Raw genomic sequence first — 20,939 nt, 5'->3', positions numbered from 1 at the left:
GTTTTCCAACTTTTGCCAAGAGGGAACTTTAGATATTGGTCCCTAGATTATGTTCACCCAGTTTCATGCAGATCGGTCAAGCTTCCCAGGAAGAGATCGATTTTATGTGTTTTTCAAAAAATTCAAAATGGCGGAAAATCTCTATAACCGGAAGCTAGGGGTTCTGAGGCAGATTTGTTCCTCGTGAGGAGAGGCATCTCTGTGCAAAGTTTCATGTCTCTACGACATACGGGGCATGAGATATGCCCATTCAAAGTTTGCAATTTCAATCGGTTGCTATAGCGCCCCCCTTTGGCCAACTGATGTAAAATTGCTTCATTGGCATCCTCCCATGACCCTCTACCACTGTGCCAAATTTCACATGGATTGACCAAGTAAGTGAGGAGAAAAACGTGGAACAGACACACAGACAGACAGAGTTTTCATCATTATATAGTAAGATACATAAGCATACTTTCTTCACTATATTTTGACTCGGGTATCACTGGTGAAAATTTTATTAACTGTGCATAGTTCAGTAAGTAGAAGATGAAGTGATGACAAATGCTTTTCAACATTTTAGGCAAGATTAGAGTATTGATTTTGTTTTGTACAATTTTAAAGGGTAAAAAAATTAAAGGAGCACCATGCAATAGTTTGGGCACCCCAAGACATTTGAGCTCTCTGACAACTTTCCCCAGGGTCTCAGACCTTACTTAGCTTGTTAGATCTCTGGTTTGTTCACAGTCATCGTTAGGAAAGGCCAGGTGATGCAACTTTGCAAAAGAGCAGTGCATGAAGACGGTCCAAGAATCTCACAGAGCTAGAAGAAGTCCTCCGAACAAGAACTGAAAGACTCTTAGCTGGATACAAAAAGTGTTTAGAAGCTGTGATAATTGCCAAAGGGTTGCTAGGTTTTCAAAATAAAATAACTCAGATAGTAACATTTATTAACCTTGGGAAAGGAGCCCACACAAAGATGAATTTTCTAAATGAAAGACCCCAAATGACAATAGGATGAAATTTCAAGCTTTTTAATATTTTCCTTTGGTTGTAGCGAATCCATAAACATCTTCAAATCACTAGTCTACTCCAGTTTGAACTTCTGCTACTCTCCATATGTTTATCTACAGACTTCAGTTAAGCTTTGAACAGGTCACGAAGTAATTATTCTTATGCAGTTTTTAATGGACCACTACTTCTGCATATTTTCAACCACAGAAACCATTCTTACTCTCTTTACGATTCAATTCACTCATTTCCACTTCCACCTTTGACAGTATTACCGTTAGTGTTTAACTACTTTAAGTTATGCAGTTCAGCTTCCAACTCTGCTAGTTATACAGTTCAGTCGCCAGGTTTGTCACACTTTGCATGCATTGCACAGTGCAGTGAAATGCATTTGGGCTTTAGGATCTTATAGAAAATTCGAAGTAATATTTCTGAGTTTTTAGCAATGCTTTGTGATTCAGTTAAAGGGATAGTGCACCCAAAAATGAAAATTCAGCCATTATCTACTCACCCATATGCCGAGGGAGGCTCAGGTGAAGTTTTAGAGTCCTCACAACACTTGCGGAGATCCAAGGGGAGAGGAGGTAGCAACACAACTCCACCTAATGCAGGCTGACGGCGCCCCAGATTCAAACGTCCAAAAACACATAATTGAAACCACAAAATATCTCCATACTGCTCGTCCATAGTGATCCAAGTGTCCTGAAGCCCCGACATAAAAAGTTGTTTGGAAAAACATCATTTGAACTCTGTTTTTAGCCTCATTGTAGCCTGTAGCTCTAACTGCCTCTCTGTGCACCGCACTCACGTGTGTGCGCTTGCATGAGACCAGCGAAAGCACGTGAACACACATGAACGCGGTGCCCATGTCTCACCGTCTTGTGCAAGCTTCACCTGAGCCTCCCTGGGCATATGGGTGAGTAGATAATGGCTGAATTTTCATTTTTGGGTGCACTATCCCTTTAAGCTGTCCACATTCACACACATTTTCTGCAGGTAATGCATTTTCTAGTGCTGAAACTGTCATGTGGTCACAGCCGTGTGTTTAAAGAGTATTTTACAACAGCTTCAAAAGCAACTCAGTCAATCGCGAAGAAATGAATCTATCTACATTACTGTTTATCTGAAAAGCAAATTGATTTTTGTTTATGTTGTTGGCAAAATATAAGTTTATGTCCCTCTATTTCGTGGTGCATCACCAGAAACAAACTTCTCACACTGCTCATACAGATGCAGTGGACAGTCAGTGGAGGCTGCAGGTCCCTCAGGCCGCAGTGATGTGACTTGATGATGGGAAATCTAAATGTGAAAGGGAAGCAGTGACCAATATGAGACAGATGCGTGCCCTTGGTTAGTGATTTATAAAGATGCACGCACGGTTTCTGTGGCAGTGGTTACGGGATTTAGGAACAGAAAGTGACCACTCTGCACCGAGTGCTGAAATTGCCTACTGTAGAAATTCCACAGTGAACAGACTGTAGTGTTTAAATTTAAACTTTAATCCTGTGGTTTCTGTAGACAGAGTGTGTTTGATGCTCCTGCTGTGCACACTAAGCTCTTTTAACGGTATCACAAGTGTAAAAATCATGCTAAGTGATGATTGCAGATTGTATCATATAATCCTAATTGATTTGATTAGTTGTTTAGTTTAAAATATGCAGCCATGCTAACAATGTGACTCTGAGGATGCAAATGTCAAACTGATAAGTTGTTTTCTGTGGCAGGTTGGAATTCCTGGTCAGACTGCATGGCTGTCATCAAGTGTCTCTTTACAGGCCTCACAATAGTTATGTGGGGAAAAACATTCAAAAATGACAGAAGGGAGGTTATTCAGGTTCATGTCCACAGCACTTTAAAGTGCTCCACAACTCTTCAGTCACCCCAAAGCACATTCAATTACCAGTCACCTTCAACACAGACAAGCCAAAGTATTATACTCTTGAGTGCTGCAGCCATCATTTGTGTCCTCCTTCATGTGGGAGGGCAGTAAGAGATACTTTGGGTCTCCAAAAAACTGGGACAAGCTCTTCGTTATTCACAATTTGTTTTTTTAAGGCAGGGATTCAGCCACTCTTGAAATTAGTGTTCAGTTGGGATTCAGCGAACACCTGATTGTTGTGAACGCTCCCAGGCCATTTGATAAGAACACTGATGTTGTGGCAGTTCAACTTGTGGACCCAAATACAAACACAACTAGGAAACTGAATGATTAAAGACAGTTTATTGTAGTTTGAATAAGTGGAGCTGAAGGCTTGAATGAAACGATGGCTGAGGTGAGCAGGGAATGGCGAAGCAGAGCAGGCAGATTAGCTGAAGGCTGAGCAGCCCAAATCTGGAGGCACTGATTATAGATGTGGTTCAGGTGTGCAGGTTCAGCAGCTGCTAGCACTCAGGAGGATCGGCAGAGGAGGGAACGAGGAGGCCACGCCCAGCAAACACACGGAGACAGAGGCTGAATCCAAATGTCTGCACTTCGCCGCACTTGCAGACTCGCAGAAATATCCATAAAATATGTCACTTAGTACGGGGTCACCAGGTCATTTTTTTGTTTGTTTATATTTTTCTTTCTTCCTTTTTTAAACTGATTTACTTGTTTTTAATTTTTTAATTTTTTTTTTTTACTAATTTCTTGCTAATTTTGGGCTCATTTCTTCTTTTGATGTTCATTGCCTTCTTCACATGTTTTAAGGAGGAGGAAATCAAGCCAGTTTGCTCAGGTTTCAAAGGGTTAAACGGCTGTTACATTTACATCTAACTTGTTGCTAAAATTAACAATAAAACAGAAGTAGATGTAGCAAGAAGTTGGACTGGTGTCAACTTGTCTGTGACGAGGCTGAAGGAAGGAAACATCACAGGGGATATGCCTCCACCAAGTGGCTGCCAGCTGCCATTAAACTGTGGAGGCAATAAAATGGAGACATGTAAACTGGAGTTACATCTGAGTGTGTGTGATGGCAGGAAGATGGGTTATTTGATCACTGCCATTAATGTGTGTTATATCACTTTGTTGGTAATATTCTGTCAGCTTTAAGCATGTGCCATGAAGTCAAACTGTTGGGTTTGGTTTCATTATGGATTATATTTTCACTAAAGTAAGGTGTTTCAGTGGAGCAGAGAAAAGAGTTGTTCATCTTAAATTGAAGGAGACACGTTGAGGACAGTGTTTTGACTGGTTACTGGTGGGATTAAATGTTGGAGACATGTGCGTCAGCGTTGCTTTTATTTCGATGACCGGAAGTTTGATGTGTCCTATTCTGGCAGACTTTGCGTGTCTTACAGGTACCCTACTCTAACTTAGGCCATTCTCGGTGACGCTTACACCTGAATTCGTGCGTAAGAGGATAGCCCTCTCCCAGGCCCCGTTTTCCGCGTTTTTTAATTATTTATTTCCGTGTAAACTGCAGTCTTGATATAAAAACATTGATGGTCGATAATTTAGCCCTGCGTTGAGGGCCCCGGGGAGAAGCGCACAGGATTATAAAGTCACCTCACACCTCCGTCTCCATCCAGCGACATGGCTCGACCACGGCCGCGGGAATACAAGGCAGGAGATTTGGTTTTCGCTAAGATGAAGGGATACCCGCACTGGCCGGCGAGGGTGAGTCTGTGATGCGGCCGGGCTGGGAGCGCAGGGAGGCGGGGTTGATTTACACAATACAGCCGCTGCTTCGCTGGGGAACAGGAGGATGCTACGGTGCCCTGAGCTCAGACACATTTAGTCTGCGTGTATCAGCCACAGAAAGCCTTTGTCTGAGGATAAATAGAGACATTATAAAAATATGAGAAACGTAACATTTATTGGACTCCATTTTCTCATTACGTTTCCTTCCTTCCTTCCATTCACCGCCTGCTTCAGTTGTAACGCATCTTTCATCTTAATATTTCCCTCTAATTAGTTCAACATGTGTTTTTGTAATTTACTGTTTGCATGTCGCTGTCAGCAGCAGAATAAATGAGCCAGTAGTTGACCTCAGGTAACCCGCAGCGCCTCTGTTTAAACACCACTATTAATACAGCCGTCTCATTTGCAATAAATGATGTCATGTATCACACACTATAGCCTCCTAACAGCACACAGATATGGCCTCAGATTCAATGGCGCACATGGGCCATCGTGTTGTGAGTTACTGAGGGTTTCCACAGTGCAGGATCAGGAGGAGGCTGTCAGGATTCATCTGTAGCCTCCTGCAACACATTACTTGGAGCATCTCTCACAACATCATACACAAGGTCTGATTCAGTTTACAGTCAGAGTCAGGTTAATGTCAAGTAAGTCTGCACGTGCAGGGGGATTGCTTTGGTGTTTGGTGCATGTGATACAAATAAGGAAGGGGGAATGAAAATAAGAGCAAGCACTGCAAAAGTCAAGAAACATAAAAATACAATAAAAATATGAAATATATATATTTATATATATAGTATGTCCATTACACCTGTTTTAAAATGAGGGATCTGCAGTTTTACTCAGGGATGTAATAAAAATATTGAGCAGGGGATGTGCAAAAGTTGGCAGCAATGTCACCACTTTATGTATAACAAGAGAAATATAAGAATAAAAGCAAGCACTGCAAAAGTCAAGAAACATAAATATAGAACAGAAAAACATACAAATATGAGAGTCCTGAGACAGACTCCACATGATTATTGTATGTACCATATATGACATCTTAATTTAAACTAGGAAGATTTGTCATGTTGTTGTGAACATCCCATGACCTCATATTTGACTTTTTTCCCTGTGTACTGCTTTTCTTTTGTTCTTATACTTATTGAATGCAAAAAAATGTTCATTAATAGTGTATTGTATTGGAAAAATGCTATAAGAATATGATATAATAAACAATATTAAAAATATATATAAAAAAAAATACAAATAAAAGCAAACACTGCAAAAGTCAAGAAACATAAATCTAAAGTAGGAAAAAAATACAACAAAATGTGAAAAAAAGAGATATATAATATGTCCAATATATCCTGTTTTAAAATGAGAGATCTGTACAGTTTTACTGGGGCATGTGCAAAAATATTGACCTGGAGATGTGCAAAAGTTGGCAGCAATTTTTGTTTATGTATAAGAAGACAAATATAAAAATAATAGTGAGCACCACAAAAGTCAAGAGACATAAATATAGAGCAGAAAAACATAGAAAAAACATATGAAAAAAAATATATATAATATGCCCAATATATGTGTTTTAAAATGAGAGCTGCAAAGTTTTTAATCAGACAATATTGTTTTTTTATTTTTTATTTTTGTAAATATATTGACCAGGGGATGTGCAAAAGTTGGCAGGTATATATACATATATATATATATATATATATATATATATATATATATATATATATATATGGAAAAATATGTCAAATATATCTTGTTTTAAAATGAGAGATCTGTACTGTTTGACTCAGGAATGTGCAAAAATATTGACCTGGAGATGTGCAAAAGTTCACAGCAATTTCACCATCCTTAATTGTTTATGTATAACAACACAAATATAACAATTAAAGCAAGCACCACAAAAGTCAAGAGACATAAATATAGAGCAGAGAAAATACAACAAAAACATGAAAGAAAAATATAATATGTCCAATACATCTGTTTTAAAATGAGAGCTGTACAGTTTTACTCAGAAAATATTTATATTTTACTTTATTGTTTATGTATAACAAGACAAATATAAGAATAAAAGCAAGGACCGCAAAAGTCAAGAAGCATAAATGTGGCCCAGAGAAAATATGAAAAAAGAGATATAATATATCAAATATATCCTGCTTTAAAATCAGAGAGCGGTACAGTTTGACTCAGGAATGTGCAAAAATATTGACCTGGAGATGTGCAAAATTTGGCAGCAATTTTTGTTTATGTATAAAAAGGCAAATATAAAATAATAGCGAGCACCACAAAAGTCAAGAGACATAAATATAGAGCAGAAAAAAATACAACAAAAATATGAAAAAATATATATAATATGTCCAATATATCCTGTTTTAAAATGAGAGCTGTACAGTTTTATTCAAGAAATATTAATTTTCTTTTTCTTTTTTTTTTTTTCAAAAATATTGACCAGGGTATCTGCAAAAGTTGGCAGCAATGTCACCACATTTTATTGTTTTTGTATAACAAGACAAATATTAAAATAAAGCCAAGCACCACAAAGGCCCGAAACATAAGTATAGAACAGGAAAACATGCAAATATGAGAAAAAAATATGACAAATAGGAATATTGTTGAACACTTAACATCTTCTGGAACAGGTGACACACTCTTTACAACATCGAAAAGAATTGGAAAATAACAACGGAGAAAATATTGTGTTTATTTAGCCAGTGAGACAGACTCCACATGATTATTGTATGTAACCATATATGACACCTTAATTTAAACTAGGAAAATTTGTCATGTTTTCTTTAAACCATGACCTCATATTTAACTTTTCCCCCTGTGTACTGCTTTTGTATTTTTTTTCCTATTTTTTTTGTTCCTTTACTTATTGAACTTAAAAAATATTCACAAAAAGCATTAAAAATAATAGTAATAATAATATAACAAATATTTGAAAAAATAAAATAGATGCAAGCACTGCAAAAATCAAGACACATAAATATAAAGCGGGGCAAAAATACTATTAAAATGTGAAAAAAAGATATGTCCAATATATCTGTTTTAAAATGAGAGTTGTACAGTTTTACTCAGGGATGTGCAAAATATTCACAGCAAATTATACCACATTTTATTGTCTATGTATAACAAGACAAATACAGGAATAAAAGTAAGCGTGCAAAACATCAATATAGAACAGGAAAAAATACAATAAAGATATGAAAAAAGATATATGTGTAATACATCTTGTCTCAAATGAGAGAGCTGTACAGTTTTAATCAGGAATGTGCAAAATATTGACAAGGGGATGTTCAAAAGTTGGCAGCAATTTCATTACACTTTGTTTATGTATAACAAGACAAATATAAGAATAAAAGCTAAAAGCCAGCACTGCAAAGGTCAAGAAAGATGATGTAGAACATTATGCATCTATGAGGGAAAATATGTCAATTATATCTGTTTAAAAATGAGAGATCTTTACAGTTTGACTCAGGAACATAATAAGAATATTGACCTGGAGATGTGCAGAAGTTCACAGCAGTTTCACCACCCTTTCTTGTTTGTGTACAGCAGGTCATATGGAGTGTACAAAGGAGGGGTGTAATAATAAATATTCAGTAACAGTTTCTCTCTGCCTGTCCTTCAGATTGATGAGCTTCCAGAGGGAGCTGTCAAACCGCCTGCCAACAAGTACCCCATCTTCTTCTTTGGGACCCATGAAACGTAGGCACCTCTTCTTCCTCCAGGATGTGCAGCCAGCTCTCCTCTTACACTTATGTTATTTGATATGAATGTTATGGAGCTGTGATACAGATGCACCATAGCAGGATTGTTTTATGTTTAAGTATTGTTTGAAAATGTTTCTCATCTCTGACAATACTCTTTCTACATCTTTGTTTATGAACATGTTTAAGTGGGAAAGTTCATTCTTGACCTTGGAAATAATAGTTATGATAATTTAAACTGAAGGTCAAAGAGCATCTTCCTGAGCTTTCAACGACATCTTAAAGGTCAGGACCATGGGCGGATTCTCGAGCAGGTGGCCCCTGGGCACAGATATGCAAAGTCCCCCACCACCTTTTCTACACTGGAGCAAGACACACACACCTTTAAGTTGTTAAGCCAGGGCACCCAGTAGCTCAGTGGGTAGGGTGGGAGCTCCATGCTCAACTCCACCCGTGGCCCCCTGCTGCATGCCATCCTCCCTCTCTCCTCACACCTCACACTGCCCTGTCAATAAAGGAAAAAAGCCTCCAAAAAAATCAAAAATCAAAAAAGTTGTTTAGCCTTCATAAGTGCGATATCATGGGCAACTGGAGTTGCTTGAGTTACTTGAAGATGTTTCACCTCTCATCCAAGAGGCTTCTTCAGTTCTTCACTGAAACTCTTTTGGTCATTTTGTGTCCTTTTAGTGGTTGTTTTGCCCTTTTTGTAGTTATTTTGTGCCTCTTTGCAGTTCCTTTGCATCTCTTCGTGGTCATTTTGAATCTCTTCCTGGTGAGTACATGTTGATTTGAGTGACATTTTGCAGGTGAGGGCCATCCTCCCCCCGACACTTTGGGCCCCTGGGCCTGTGCCATTCAGTAATCCTTCCATGGTCCAGACTTTATAAAAAGGTAGCAACCAGGTGCCAGACTGTAAGCGGCAAGCATTCAAGAGGGAGCTATGAAAATCGTGGACACAGTGCCAAAAAACAAAAGTTGGCTTTCACTTTCCCTGTCAATACTGTTTACAAACAACAGCCTCTAAAGATGGACTTTGCTCAGTTGTCATCAGAGTTATGGGACTTTGGTCATGTGATTACAATCATAAACCAGCGCTATCTGATACACTGCCAAATGCATCAGTGATAAATAAAGATTTTTCACATAGGCATTTAATATTCAAGCTTCTGTATAAGCAGGCACTTCTTAAAATAAATGGGGTCATCTCAGGTTTTACTTCTTTTATTATTGCAGTTTAATACTGACTGGGTTTTGGTTTAAAGTTTCTATTTTTCTGCAACATTTCACATCTTTAAATTCAAACATTTGCATGTAAAGGTCAGATTATTTTACTGCTGAGTTTAACTCCTGAAGCATCACATGTTTTCCCTGACTGTTTCAGTAATAATAATGATAATAAATATCTCTCTTCCCGTCTTTAGTGCATTCTTGGGCCCGAAGGATCTTCTGCCCTACAAGGAGTATAAAGACAAATTTGGCAAGTCCAACAAGAGGAAAGGCTTCAACGAGGGCCTGTGGGAGATTGAGAACAACCCCGGAGTCAAGTTCACAGGCTATCAGGTCAGTCGGCGGTCTATTGTGTCTGTGGTCCAGAGAGAAAACAGTGGGAGAAAACATGAGGGGGAAGCAGAGATGCCAGACAGGCTTGATGCTCGACAAAGCCACATTGTTGCCTCGCCAAAAGTGTGAGACACAAAGGAAAGGGCTGTTCAGAGCAGATAGTGTTTGAGTGGAAAAAGACAGATTCATTTGTGTTAACTTGTCACATTTATAAATTTGAAGTGTCTGCTTTTAGTTTTGCAACAACCAAAGAAGTTTGGCATGTTTTGTCCGCAGGCCATCCAGCAACAGAGCTCATCAGAAACAGAAGAGGGGGGAAACGCTGCTGATGGCAGCAGTGAGGGCGAGGAGGGCGACTCTGTGGAGGAGGAAGATGACAAGGAGAAGCTGAAGGGAGACAAGACCGGATCCAAACGGAAAAAGACAGCCACCTCTAAGGTACTTTACTCCAGCTGGTGGTACGCTAACACAATTCAGGTGTAACAGGAGCAGTGAGGATGGTGTGAATGTCGTAGGTGGGTAGATCTGTTTGTTGGTTGCTGAAGGTCCAGTTTTATGCATCTGAACTGGAAGAAAACAAAAGTGTGGCATGGTGGTGCAGTGGTTAGCACTGTCGCCTCACAGCAAGAGGGTTCCTGGTTTGAACCCAGGGTGGGGGAGCCCTTCAGTGCGGAGTTTGCATGTTCATTGGTGACTCTAAATTGTCCGTAGGTGTGAATGTGAGTGTGAATGGTTGTGTGTCTCTATGTGTCAGCTCTGTGATAGTCTGGTGACCTGTGACCTGTGAAACTGACATGAACTTCTAACACATATGCTGTTCATGAGAAAGATTTGCAGTGTCTGTATTTCATGAGTAAACTGAGACACTTCAGAGTGGACAGACATATACTGGTCCTCTTGTGTTGCTCCTTTGTGGAGAGCATTTAACTTCCTGTTCTTCTGCCTGGTATTTTGTATTGGCAGTGAGTGATATAAACAAACTGCATAAGATAGTTGACATGTCTGGTAAGATTGCTGGATTGCATGACAGTAAACTGTGAGTCCTGAGTGGTGAGGAAAGAGGAGGCGATTACGAGAGAAGTTTCACACCCCCTATTTCAGGGGCGTTTAAACTAATTGGCCAGATTAGATAATGTGAGAATACCTGGGGGCCTGCTGCTCCTCGCATTATATGGGTTATTAAAAAAAATCACAAAGGAGACGAGTGTTTTATCTTTCAGTGAAAATGTGTTCAGCTTCCCACTGCTCCTAAAAGTGTCACTGTCGATGCTTCTTTGCTGTGGTCATGTCTGCTTCCTAACGAGGCTGTCTCCTGTTAGCTAACTGTTACATCCGCCTGTTCACCATCTGATGAAATGATGCAAACACATTAGCTCCACCTGTGTAGTCCATACTTGTCCTGCCAGTGAGGTGAAGGGAGAAAATGCAAAGTGATCAGGCTTGCGGGCCACATATGGTATATTTCGAAAGTCAAGCCAAGGGCTGTTTAAAATTGGTCCAGGGGCCATGATTGGCCCCCATGCCTGCTCTATTTAGGCCCCGTTTATATGACAACGATTTCAACTGAAAACGGTAAACTTTAGTTGCGTTTTGGCCGATCGTTTACACGACAACGGCGTTTTGGGTGCCTGAAAACGCAACGCTTTGAAAACGGGTTCCAGAGTGCAACTTTTTGGAAACAGCAGCGTCTTTGTTGTCATGTAAACTTGCAATATGCAGTTCCTCTGAAAACGGAGACTTTTCGCACATGTGCATTACGGCTCCAGTCACTAGGCATGCCGACCGTCACAACAACAATGCCGAGCTCTGTTTGTGCTGCTCACCCTGTTGATTTGAAGTTAAGTGTAGATCTGTTACAGTAGCAACTCCACCTCGTCGTCCATCCAGACAAAGTTATCTGTGCTTCTTTGTTTTGGTTTGTAAGAGGAAGGCGCTTCAGCGCAGGTGCATGGCGTCATGCCGTGGTGTTGCTTTGCAAATTTACACTGCCACCCATTGGCCTGGCGTGCATACTACAGTGTTTCCAGTAGATTTTGCGGCTCCGTGTGAACGGGGATCGTTTCAATAACGTCGTCATATAAACGCAGAAGTTTTTCAAAACGCAAAGGACAGACTTTTCCGTTTTTAGAGAAACCGTTGTCGTCTAAACAGGGCCTATGTGTATATGAACTGTTAGCATCAGACTAACAGCCAGGAAGGTATAGGGTGTCGTCCCTCTGAACCAGCTGGACTCACAGATCATTTGTGTCTACCACTAACTGAACCTGTGTGTGTGTGTGTGTGAGGCTGCTGCAGCTTCTATCTATCTATCTATCTATCTAACCAACCATTCATCATCCATCCATCCACCTACCTTCCTACCTACGTACCTGTCCATGACAACTGGCCTGAAATTGATGTAATCAGTTTAGAGGTTGGATTTTATGAATGTAGAAGCAATCTTGGGTCATGATCATGTTTGCACATTTCAGTTCAGTTCAATTCAATCTTATTTGTAATGACCAATATCACAAATCACAATTTGCCTCAGAGGCTTTACAGCATAAGACAACCCTCTGTCCTTGGACCCTCACAGCACATAAAGGGATTAGACCCAACTGTGATGTCATATAATTGAGGAGGCTGGCGAAGCCATAGAAGAGTAGGGAACCCCCCCGCTGGTAGAGGTCATGATGATGAGATGAGATGAGATGAGATGAGACAGGAGGTGAATGGGGTAAAGAAGGGCGCGATGATTCTGCCTAAAATGACAGCTGACAGGAGCAGAGAGGAGAATAGAAAGTTTGGCAGCAGCAACATGATTGGCTGATAGAGTTCATGGGAAAGTTTGATTGGTTTACAAGAGGAGCTAACACCCAGAGTCAGCTGATTGGAGGAAGCAGTGGGTGTGAGATGGAGAGAGAATTGTGAATGAATGAAAGAAAGTCTCTGTGATTGAATTTACCCTGAGCTTCATTTGTAGCATTGACAGAACTCCTATTACACACCAACAACCTGTGAAGGTAAAGGCATAGCTGCAGTATTTTTGGATTTTGATTTTTGCCTTGAAAGAGGCTGCAATAACTCAGTGCTTTGGAGTTAGTGCTGCAACAAGGGCTAAGGTACACTGGGTTTGCAGGGCTGTCAAACTTTTAATTTCCTGCATTCTGGGGAATTTTTATGCACCAATTTTTGGTGTAAATGTCTTTAACTTTGTCAGAATAAAACTCCTCTGTTACTTTAACGTTTTAAAGGGGGGGCACATGCTCTCAATATTGAGTGGAATGTGTCTGCTGTCTCCTCCCCACAAAATCTACGCCCTCTGTATGTGTTAGGGTGCGATCATGTACAAACAGTTTAGGACTGCCCCAGACTAAGAGTTTACCTCGTCGAGCAACAGTTGTCATTTAGGGCCATTAGTTGACTAGTCGCTCACATGTTTACAATATTAATTTGATTATTAAATTATATAGTTTGGGCAGGGCAACACAATAGTTTGAGTTGAAGGTGTGAGAACCATGAGCTCATGACTATAAGTGAGGGTTGGGATATAGATGGACCAGTAAATGGAAAGCTCTCTTCACCACGACTTCCTGTGTCTGTCCTTTCAAATTAAATTCCCACATGGTCCAGTCATATAGGTTTTGATTTAATTTGAGTTTCATGTTTGTTTGTTTTTTGTTTCTTTGTTTTTTTTCTACGACGAAGCGATCAATGATATCTTGCTAACTTAGACTAACTTTCTGGTCGACTAACGTTTGGTTGACTATTAGGGAGCAGCCCTAAAACAGGTTGATACTGGCACAGGCATCTCTTAAAGGTCTCACTCCGCTCATTCACTTGTTGTCTGACCACCTCTAAAGGCAGAAGCGTTAATGCCTGTTCCAGATGACCACACTGAGATTAAAAGCCGCCCTCACCGTTGCTCTGGGTGACATGTTCATTCATTACCATGAACACTGCCCCTGAAAATGGTCCCCAGCAAATGCACTATTTCCTCCTGTTTATTGTCTTTTCATGGGATTTGTTGACAGTGAGATAATGATAATTAATATCAGCTTTATCCTCCAACATATATCTGATTCATATTTCCATAGTGGCATATAAAACCTATGAGCAGGTCTTCAGAGTATCAGGACATTGGCAGTAAAGAGGTTGGAGAGTTCCAGTTAAGGATTTTTTTTTTAAATAGAGCACCCTGGCAAATTTCTTTATTTAATTTCCTCTGCTGAAAATTAGACTTTAGCCTCACAGTGTGGTATTTCTCTACATTTCAATCATCCCACATTAGTTTCTTTATCAACCTCTGTTCCTGATGATCGTCCTGTATTCATGACGGCGTCCTCTTCTCTTTGACCTTGTCTTCATTTTGGAGGTAAAAAAAAAAAAAGGCTGGGAGGTTTGAAGGGATGGAGTGCTGCAGAGCACTGCCACAGTGTGATACTGTATTAGTGCATAAGCCATTGCTGCTGTAAATGGAAGCAGGCTGAAAAAGTCACATGCATCCTGCTCCTCACTTAGCAACCACTGTTGCCTAGCAACTGGGCTCCATTACGCACAGCACATGTGGTGCATCCGAAGGAATGTGGCACTGTTGAGGAGCGGTTTGCTGATGTTTGTGTGTGTGTGTGTGTGTGTGTGTGTGTGTACAAGAGGTACACGAAGGAACTGGACTCTCCTCAGCTAAGAAAAGATGTGTTCTCTGTGTTTATCGGGCGATGGGAGGGGGGTGCAGTCATTTGGTTGGTTTCAGCCCCACACCCTTGCGCACACGTGAACACACACACACACACACACACACACACACACACTGACCAGTAGTAAAATTATGAATTTTAAAATGGAGCTCTCGAAGCATTCAAGCGTTTATAAGCAGTTGATGACTGATTTTTAATGATGGAATATTTTAAAGGGATAGATTGTGCCACTGCTGCTACTGAATGGTGACCACATCAATTTTAGGTCTCCTCACATACATTAAAGACAGTTACAGATGAAATATAATTACTAATAACTGATATAAAGAAATGCATATTTAAATCTGTATTTTGTATTAAGACCAAATCTTTACTCGAGCTCCACTGACCTGCTTTTTCTGGAGCTTTTAATAGGGCTTTCTCACAGATAACAGTTCTACTTGTCAGTGTTGGAAAAGCACAGGGGCACTTTGTACAGTAGAATCATGTGAGCCTGCTTTACATTCTGAGTGCTTATTGTCTGCTGTGTTTGTTTGTCTTGACGTGCTGTTGCTCACATTTCTGTCTCTGAGAAACCAAAATTCTGACACTCAGCAAGTTTTCCTGCATCCTGATCTGTGTGTGTGCAGCAGAAATCCTCCAAGCTGTCGAGGATCTCATCTGGAGAAGATGACCTGGAGAAGGATGGGAAAGATGACGACCAGAAGAGCGGCTCAGAGGGAGGAGACGCCGACAACGACATCATCCAAAACACCACTGACAGTAAGGTGGGATACATAAACATAAATATTTAGCACTCTAATCCTTTATTAGTGCTTGCTCAACACAGGTGCACAGGAATGGGTCGCAGTCTAAAGGCTGATGTTGAAAAGATTTAATATCCCATACATTCAGAGAAAATTGCTTTGCATTTTGCTGTAAATTTTGAATGGTTACACAGACATGTAAAGAAGCCTCTGTGAGGACAATATGACTGTTAGGACAACATGTGATTTACTTATTTGAAGCCTATATACTTATATATCTTTTAATCTACAATTTTGGTTATTGTGGGCACGTGGATCTGCACTGTAGACTAACGTTCAGGCAAATGTTTAAACTTTAATTTATCAATTAATTTATCAAAGTAGTGTATAACAATTGAATCCCCCGTGTTTTCTGTCTCTTCAAATAAAAACTCTTGAAGTGTACCAGTGCTGGCTGTTCTACATGGTTTTTTTTTTACAGAGCTAGTAGCCTCGTTGTGATATGTTGTCCCATTTAGAGCGCTAGCCGGTTATCTAAGTTTGGTAATCTTGAAAAGCTGCAATAGCGTTGCTCTGGCATTTTAGCACGCCTGCTGCGCATTTACATTGAGAGCAATGAAATTTGAGGGTGCAAGAAACGCAGCATGTGTACAGCCCCTAATATGACACTGTGCCAAGAAAGATCCCCAAATTCCCTCAAATCTGCTCTGTGTATTGGATTTGTGCAGGTGCAGTCTTTCCATTTGTATAAGATATAACATTTCCTTGAGCCACTGTGCAAAACAGGGTGGCGTGGTAGATTTCCAGGTGAGGACAATAAATTTCTTAGCAACCACTATTTCTTCGTGCAGAGTAATCTGTAAGTCGTATGGCAGCTCAAAAGTCTCTGCAGAGCAACCGAAGACGTCCAAGTTGTGGACGGGCTAAATGTCTCTGGAATAGGCCTTTGAGAGACACTCGAAACTTACAGTCCAAACGTTGTATGATGTTGGGCAAAACTAGAGGAAATGTGTCCTACAGCAGAGCTGCACTTGTCACATTTGATTTTGGGTAAAGCAATCTATGCATCACCTTGTTCTGAATTAACCTGTAACATGAGTTAACAGAACAACAATGAACTCAGGATGTTGCCACTTCCCAGAACTCTGCTGATATCTCTGAATTCAAGTCACTGGCCCAAACTTCCCTAATAAGATCTGAAGAAAATAAAGTAGTTAAACAGTTCATAAATTTTGAAACTGTTTGGAGGCAGAGATCAAGAGATTTTCAAGGAAAGGATGGGTGGTGGGCGTGGACTCAAAGCGGGCACTCTTCTTTAACGTAGTGTCTGACTTGAAGATATCTGAATTTGGAAGACTGAACTTAGTACTTAGTTGAATAAATAATGCAAAGGGGCCAATTACAGATCTAGAACAGAATTCTCAGATACCCCTCTCACAGCCGACTGCAAACACCCCCTGTAACTGTCAAGGATGATGATATATTTAAACCACAACATTTTGTCTTATTTTTATGACTTACTTTTAGTCTAGATCACTGTAATTACTTTTATCACTGTGTGCCTTCTATTAGTAACACAGTCAGAGTTATTTACCCATTTATTTTTGTATTAATTATCATATTGTATAGTAAATTTCACCTGTATGAAAAGCACTTTGATTTACATCTGACTCATCTTAATACCAATAATACTACTCCCAGCAGTGCTGATAATAACTGTGTTTCTTCCTCACTGTATCCCCAGAACCAGCTGCTCATAGAGGAACATTAAGAGAAGAAAGCAAGGAGGGGAAATCATTCTTTGTAGCTGTGATGTTGGATAAGTGAATCTACAACATGATTTCTCATCAGCACCATCTACTGGCTGCCATCGTCACCTCCACCTCTCTGTTGGACTCTCAGTGTGTGTTTGTATGAAAGATGCACCCATACTGATACTGGTATCGGTCGTCACGTGGACGCCAGGATTTAACTGGGCATTATGTCATGCAGTTTTTTTTCCTGCGCTTAAATATAACCCCAAGGGCCATTTTAGAAATCAAAACCTTTGTCACGTTGAATTCTCGAAAATAGATTAAGATTTTTAACTGCTTTTATCCGGTGACTCTGAACGATTCATATTTTTAACTAAACCTTAAGTGTAGTATATTTAAAGGGGCATTAGGTACTTCACTTTTATCATCTTCTTTTGGCAACAATTGAGAAGTTGTCTTAACATTAACTGTTTTAAACTGAACCTTTTCTGTACTAGGCTCAGACTAAATCCCAACCAGAATGAAAATGTTGAAATTATAAGGTATGCTCCTTTCATAACTTGATAAGTGACATTTATTTGTTACATAATCGGTGGGTGGTGTAGGTGGCTCCCTTTTATCCCTTTTAATAACTGCAGGAGTCGAACTAAATCTGTTGCTTCACTGAAAACACAGCAGTGAAATGTCCATCTGTTCTGGTTGAACATGTCAGAACACTTATGTCTGATTATCTTAATTACTATCCACTAACTCAGTCAAATAATCTTAACTCAAGGTCTGCTTACCAGCTTTTTCCATAACTATCGACTCCATCTCACAGTCTTCATCAGTAATTGGAGTCGTTGTCACACAGGAATAGATGGAATATGTTGAAAGAAGTCATTAATTGGATAATTTCATACAATAGGGAGAACAGCACCTGCTGCCAAGTCACAAAGAAAAATCCCAATTAGACAATAATAAGAAATAAGCAAGTGAAGTCAAGTGAAGTCGTAATATATCAGCTGGATAAATGCTACCATAATAGTGTTTTGGCTTGAGACAGTGACTGTTTGGTAGCTGAAATATATTTGAATGTACATATCGATATTGAGCTGGCAGAAAGACTACTGTACTGTGTCATACAGGCTGTTCTCATGCACTGTTCGTATGTGTACCCACGATAAGTAATGCACTAGAGTTCGTAAATAACCCAAATAATCATGAGCCAGTAATTCGTCCATAACCCACGTAACTGGGAAGGCTGCGATCATGTGACCAATGCGCTGAAGGAAGTAGTATAAAGAGCAGAGGTCTGCGTAAGGATGCAGGTTGAGGTGGTGGATGGGTCAAACAAACACATGACTTTCACCAAGGAGACCGCTGTTTGTGTTGAAAGCAACTGAACTTTGAGTTATTTCAAGGTACGTTGAAACTTTACGTTAAGTATGTAACGTGATGATGCCCAATCATGATTCTTTTCCTAAACCTAACTAACATACCTTTACTTTTCCAAACTCAACCTATGTAACTTTACGTTAAATACATAACTATTAAAGCACATAATGTGACGACGCCCATCCATGTTTGTTTTCCTTAACCTAATCTACGTACTTTACTTTTCTAATCTCACCCTACGTAACTTTACATTCCTAAACCTAACTTATGTAACTTTACAGTAAGTACGTAACTTTAAGTTAAGTATGTAACATGACGTTGTCCAACTGTTGTTCTTTTCCTAAACCTAACCTACGCAGCATTACGTCAAGTACATAACTATATGTTATGTACGGAATGTGATGATGCTCAACCATGATTCTTTTTCTTAACCTTACAAATAGGTGCGCTAATTCGTTAGATATCATCTGTTGTAGCTGTAGCTGTTGTATGAGGATACATTGTGTTATAATGCAGATCCTTTAGGCTTATGTTGTGTTCACACCAAATGCGATCTCGTGAATAAGCGTATGACATGAAATCACGCTACTCGCTACTCATTCACGCCGCTTCATTTGCGTATTTCACAAGGCATCCATCGTGCCGCCCAGTGGGAATTTGCATCTAATCACATCTTTACATCGACTGTACATTTAATTCACTCGCACAAATTGTTTTATTCGTGCCTGGTGTGAACACAACATTAGGCTCATACTATGGTGGTTAATATATAAATACAGTTTCTAAAAAAGGGAATGTCATATAAATAACTAAAACTGTAATGGAAAATAGCACGAGTACCAGAGCGTTAATGTTTTAAGTTAACATAAAACTAACTACAGTTAAATTTCTAAGCTCCAGAACTGACAAACAGGATGTGTACAAGAGCCTTTTTTGCAGGTAACCCACCAGGCACTCAACCCAATGCAGGACTCAGTAGTTTTTATCCATCACCCTGTCACTTTCTTTGAATATATCACAGTAAATTACTTACTGCCTCTTTAATTATTGTTAAAAAGTGACTTATATGTGCTCAGAGGGCCATTTTTACAAAAGTGTGTGAAATCCGTCACAGTAAAACTACAGTATCGGTGCATCTTTACTCTGTACGTGACATGATGTAACACGGTCATGTCACTACGTGTCACATTTCGGCCATATGAAACAGCGGGTTGGAGTGGCTTGTGTTCTTCCCAGTACTCCCATCGTCACACATAGTGTAGATAGCCATCAATCAGTATTTATACTGGCCCGTGCATACCTATCTGTGTCGTATCACCCATGATCACCTGTCACTGTGTACAAATGCATTTGATAAGACCTCCATATATATACTCTCCTACCATCTATGATATATGTTGGGTATTGCAGTGTACTGATCACTCTAGTTGTAGCTTGAAATAGCTTTTTTACCAGGATAATTACGGGAGGGACTTAACGGAATATTCAGTAACTGTCAGACATTATCCATCACCATATATGTTACTCTTTTATGTAACCAGAAAAAGACGAATGGAAATACATAGATAAATGTATGAAGTGTTGTGCACAACTGGGTTACACATTGTAACTCGAAATGAACTATATCTGTATATTTTACTTTTGTTGTAGAATATAGGACCACTATTCTACTCGGACTGCTCTAGGTAACAGCTCATCTTTTTATGGACAAGTGATACATCTGTTCTTCTGTGTATCTGTGAAATAGATCACTGTATATTTCAAAGCTTTTTATAGTGGCATGCTCTACTGTTGTACTCCACATCATTCTTATATGAACGTGTCTGTTGGGTCTTAGTTAAAAATCAGATATCTGTTGGTATGCGACGGACTCGGAGGAAAAATAAAATCCACTTTTTTGTTCTGTTGCCTCATCTCAACGTCTGAATCTGACAGTAAACTAAACTCCTTTAACTTTCTGAGGAACCTGAGAGCTGTAAAATGGTTTTCATCTGAGACATTGTGAACAACATAAGGTGTGATGATGCATTTATCATTGTTCCTGTGAGAGTTATCTTAGACTGACACCAGACTACTCTACTGTCTTTTAACTCTGTGCCAGTTGCCTTTACTTTGCTTCCGCTGTTGTTGTCTTGAGATATAGACCTATTTATTTTTTGATGATAGCTGAGTGAGACACCTTCTGTTTGTAAACTCATGCTTTGTTTTTATTTCCTTCAGATCTTTGTTATGCTCGTATTTGGAACATGTTTTGCATTTTCAAGGTTTGTAATTTACTGTAAACTGTTTTTGCTGTTTATGGACGAGACTTTTACAAAATAAACTCATTGGAATGCATCATGAGGATGTGACGCTCATTACACACCACGAAACAAGATTAATGCATGCGTGAAAAATGGATTTACATCATAATATCCACATCACTGCTGGGACAATAATGTCAGGTTTTTCCTGAGGGTGGTGCCGCCGCAGGAAATGTTATGTTGTTACCTTAACTAAATCACCTG

General features: G+C 39.6%; 1 protein-coding gene across 4 annotated transcripts; it reads left to right on the top strand.

Annotated features, from left to right (window-relative positions):
• Positions 1 to 4,252: 4,252 nt before the first annotated feature.
• LOC126395545 (hepatoma-derived growth factor-related protein 3-like) lies at positions 4,253 to 20,939 on the top strand. Of its 4 annotated transcripts, none has more exons than XM_050053092.1 (6): positions 4,253 to 4,588; positions 8,241 to 8,317; positions 9,741 to 9,879; positions 10,156 to 10,317; positions 15,185 to 15,317; positions 17,046 to 20,939. In XM_050053092.1, the coding sequence occupies exons 1-6, from the start codon at positions 4,505 to 4,507 to the stop codon at positions 17,126 to 17,128; spliced, it is 678 nt and encodes a 225-aa protein (XP_049909049.1). In that variant the 5' UTR covers positions 4,253 to 4,504; the 3' UTR covers positions 17,129 to 20,939. The 4 variants fall into 4 exon arrangements, with proteins under 4 accessions (XP_049909049.1, XP_049909057.1, XP_049909064.1 ...); XM_050053100.1 differs by having other exon boundaries at positions 15,188 to 15,317; positions 17,046 to 20,938; XM_050053107.1 differs by having other exon boundaries at positions 15,185 to 15,322; positions 17,046 to 20,938.

Source organism: Epinephelus moara, chromosome 1 (genome assembly GCF_006386435.1).
Source record: "Epinephelus moara isolate mb chromosome 1, YSFRI_EMoa_1.0, whole genome shotgun sequence".
Classification (NCBI taxonomy): domain Eukaryota; kingdom Metazoa; phylum Chordata; class Actinopteri; order Perciformes; family Serranidae; genus Epinephelus; species Epinephelus moara.
The sequence above is the reverse complement of the archived record's forward strand: the minus strand, read 5'-3'. Positions and strand labels throughout refer to the sequence as shown.

What these genes read in the sequence shown, in the direction of transcription:
- LOC126395545 (XM_050053092.1), top strand. Translation starts at nt 4,505, where the DNA reads ATGGCTCGACCACGGCCGCGGGAATACAAGGCAGGAGATTTGGTTTTC. An exon ending in ACCCGCACTGGCCGGCGAGG is followed by an intron (nt 4,589 to 8,240) that starts GTGAGTCTGTGA and finishes CCTGTCCTTCAG; the next exon opens with ATTGATGAGCTTCCAGAGGG. An exon ending in CATCCAAAACACCACTGACA is followed by an intron (nt 15,318 to 17,045) that starts GTAAGGTGGGAT and finishes CTGTATCCCCAG; the next exon opens with AACCAGCTGCTCATAGAGGA.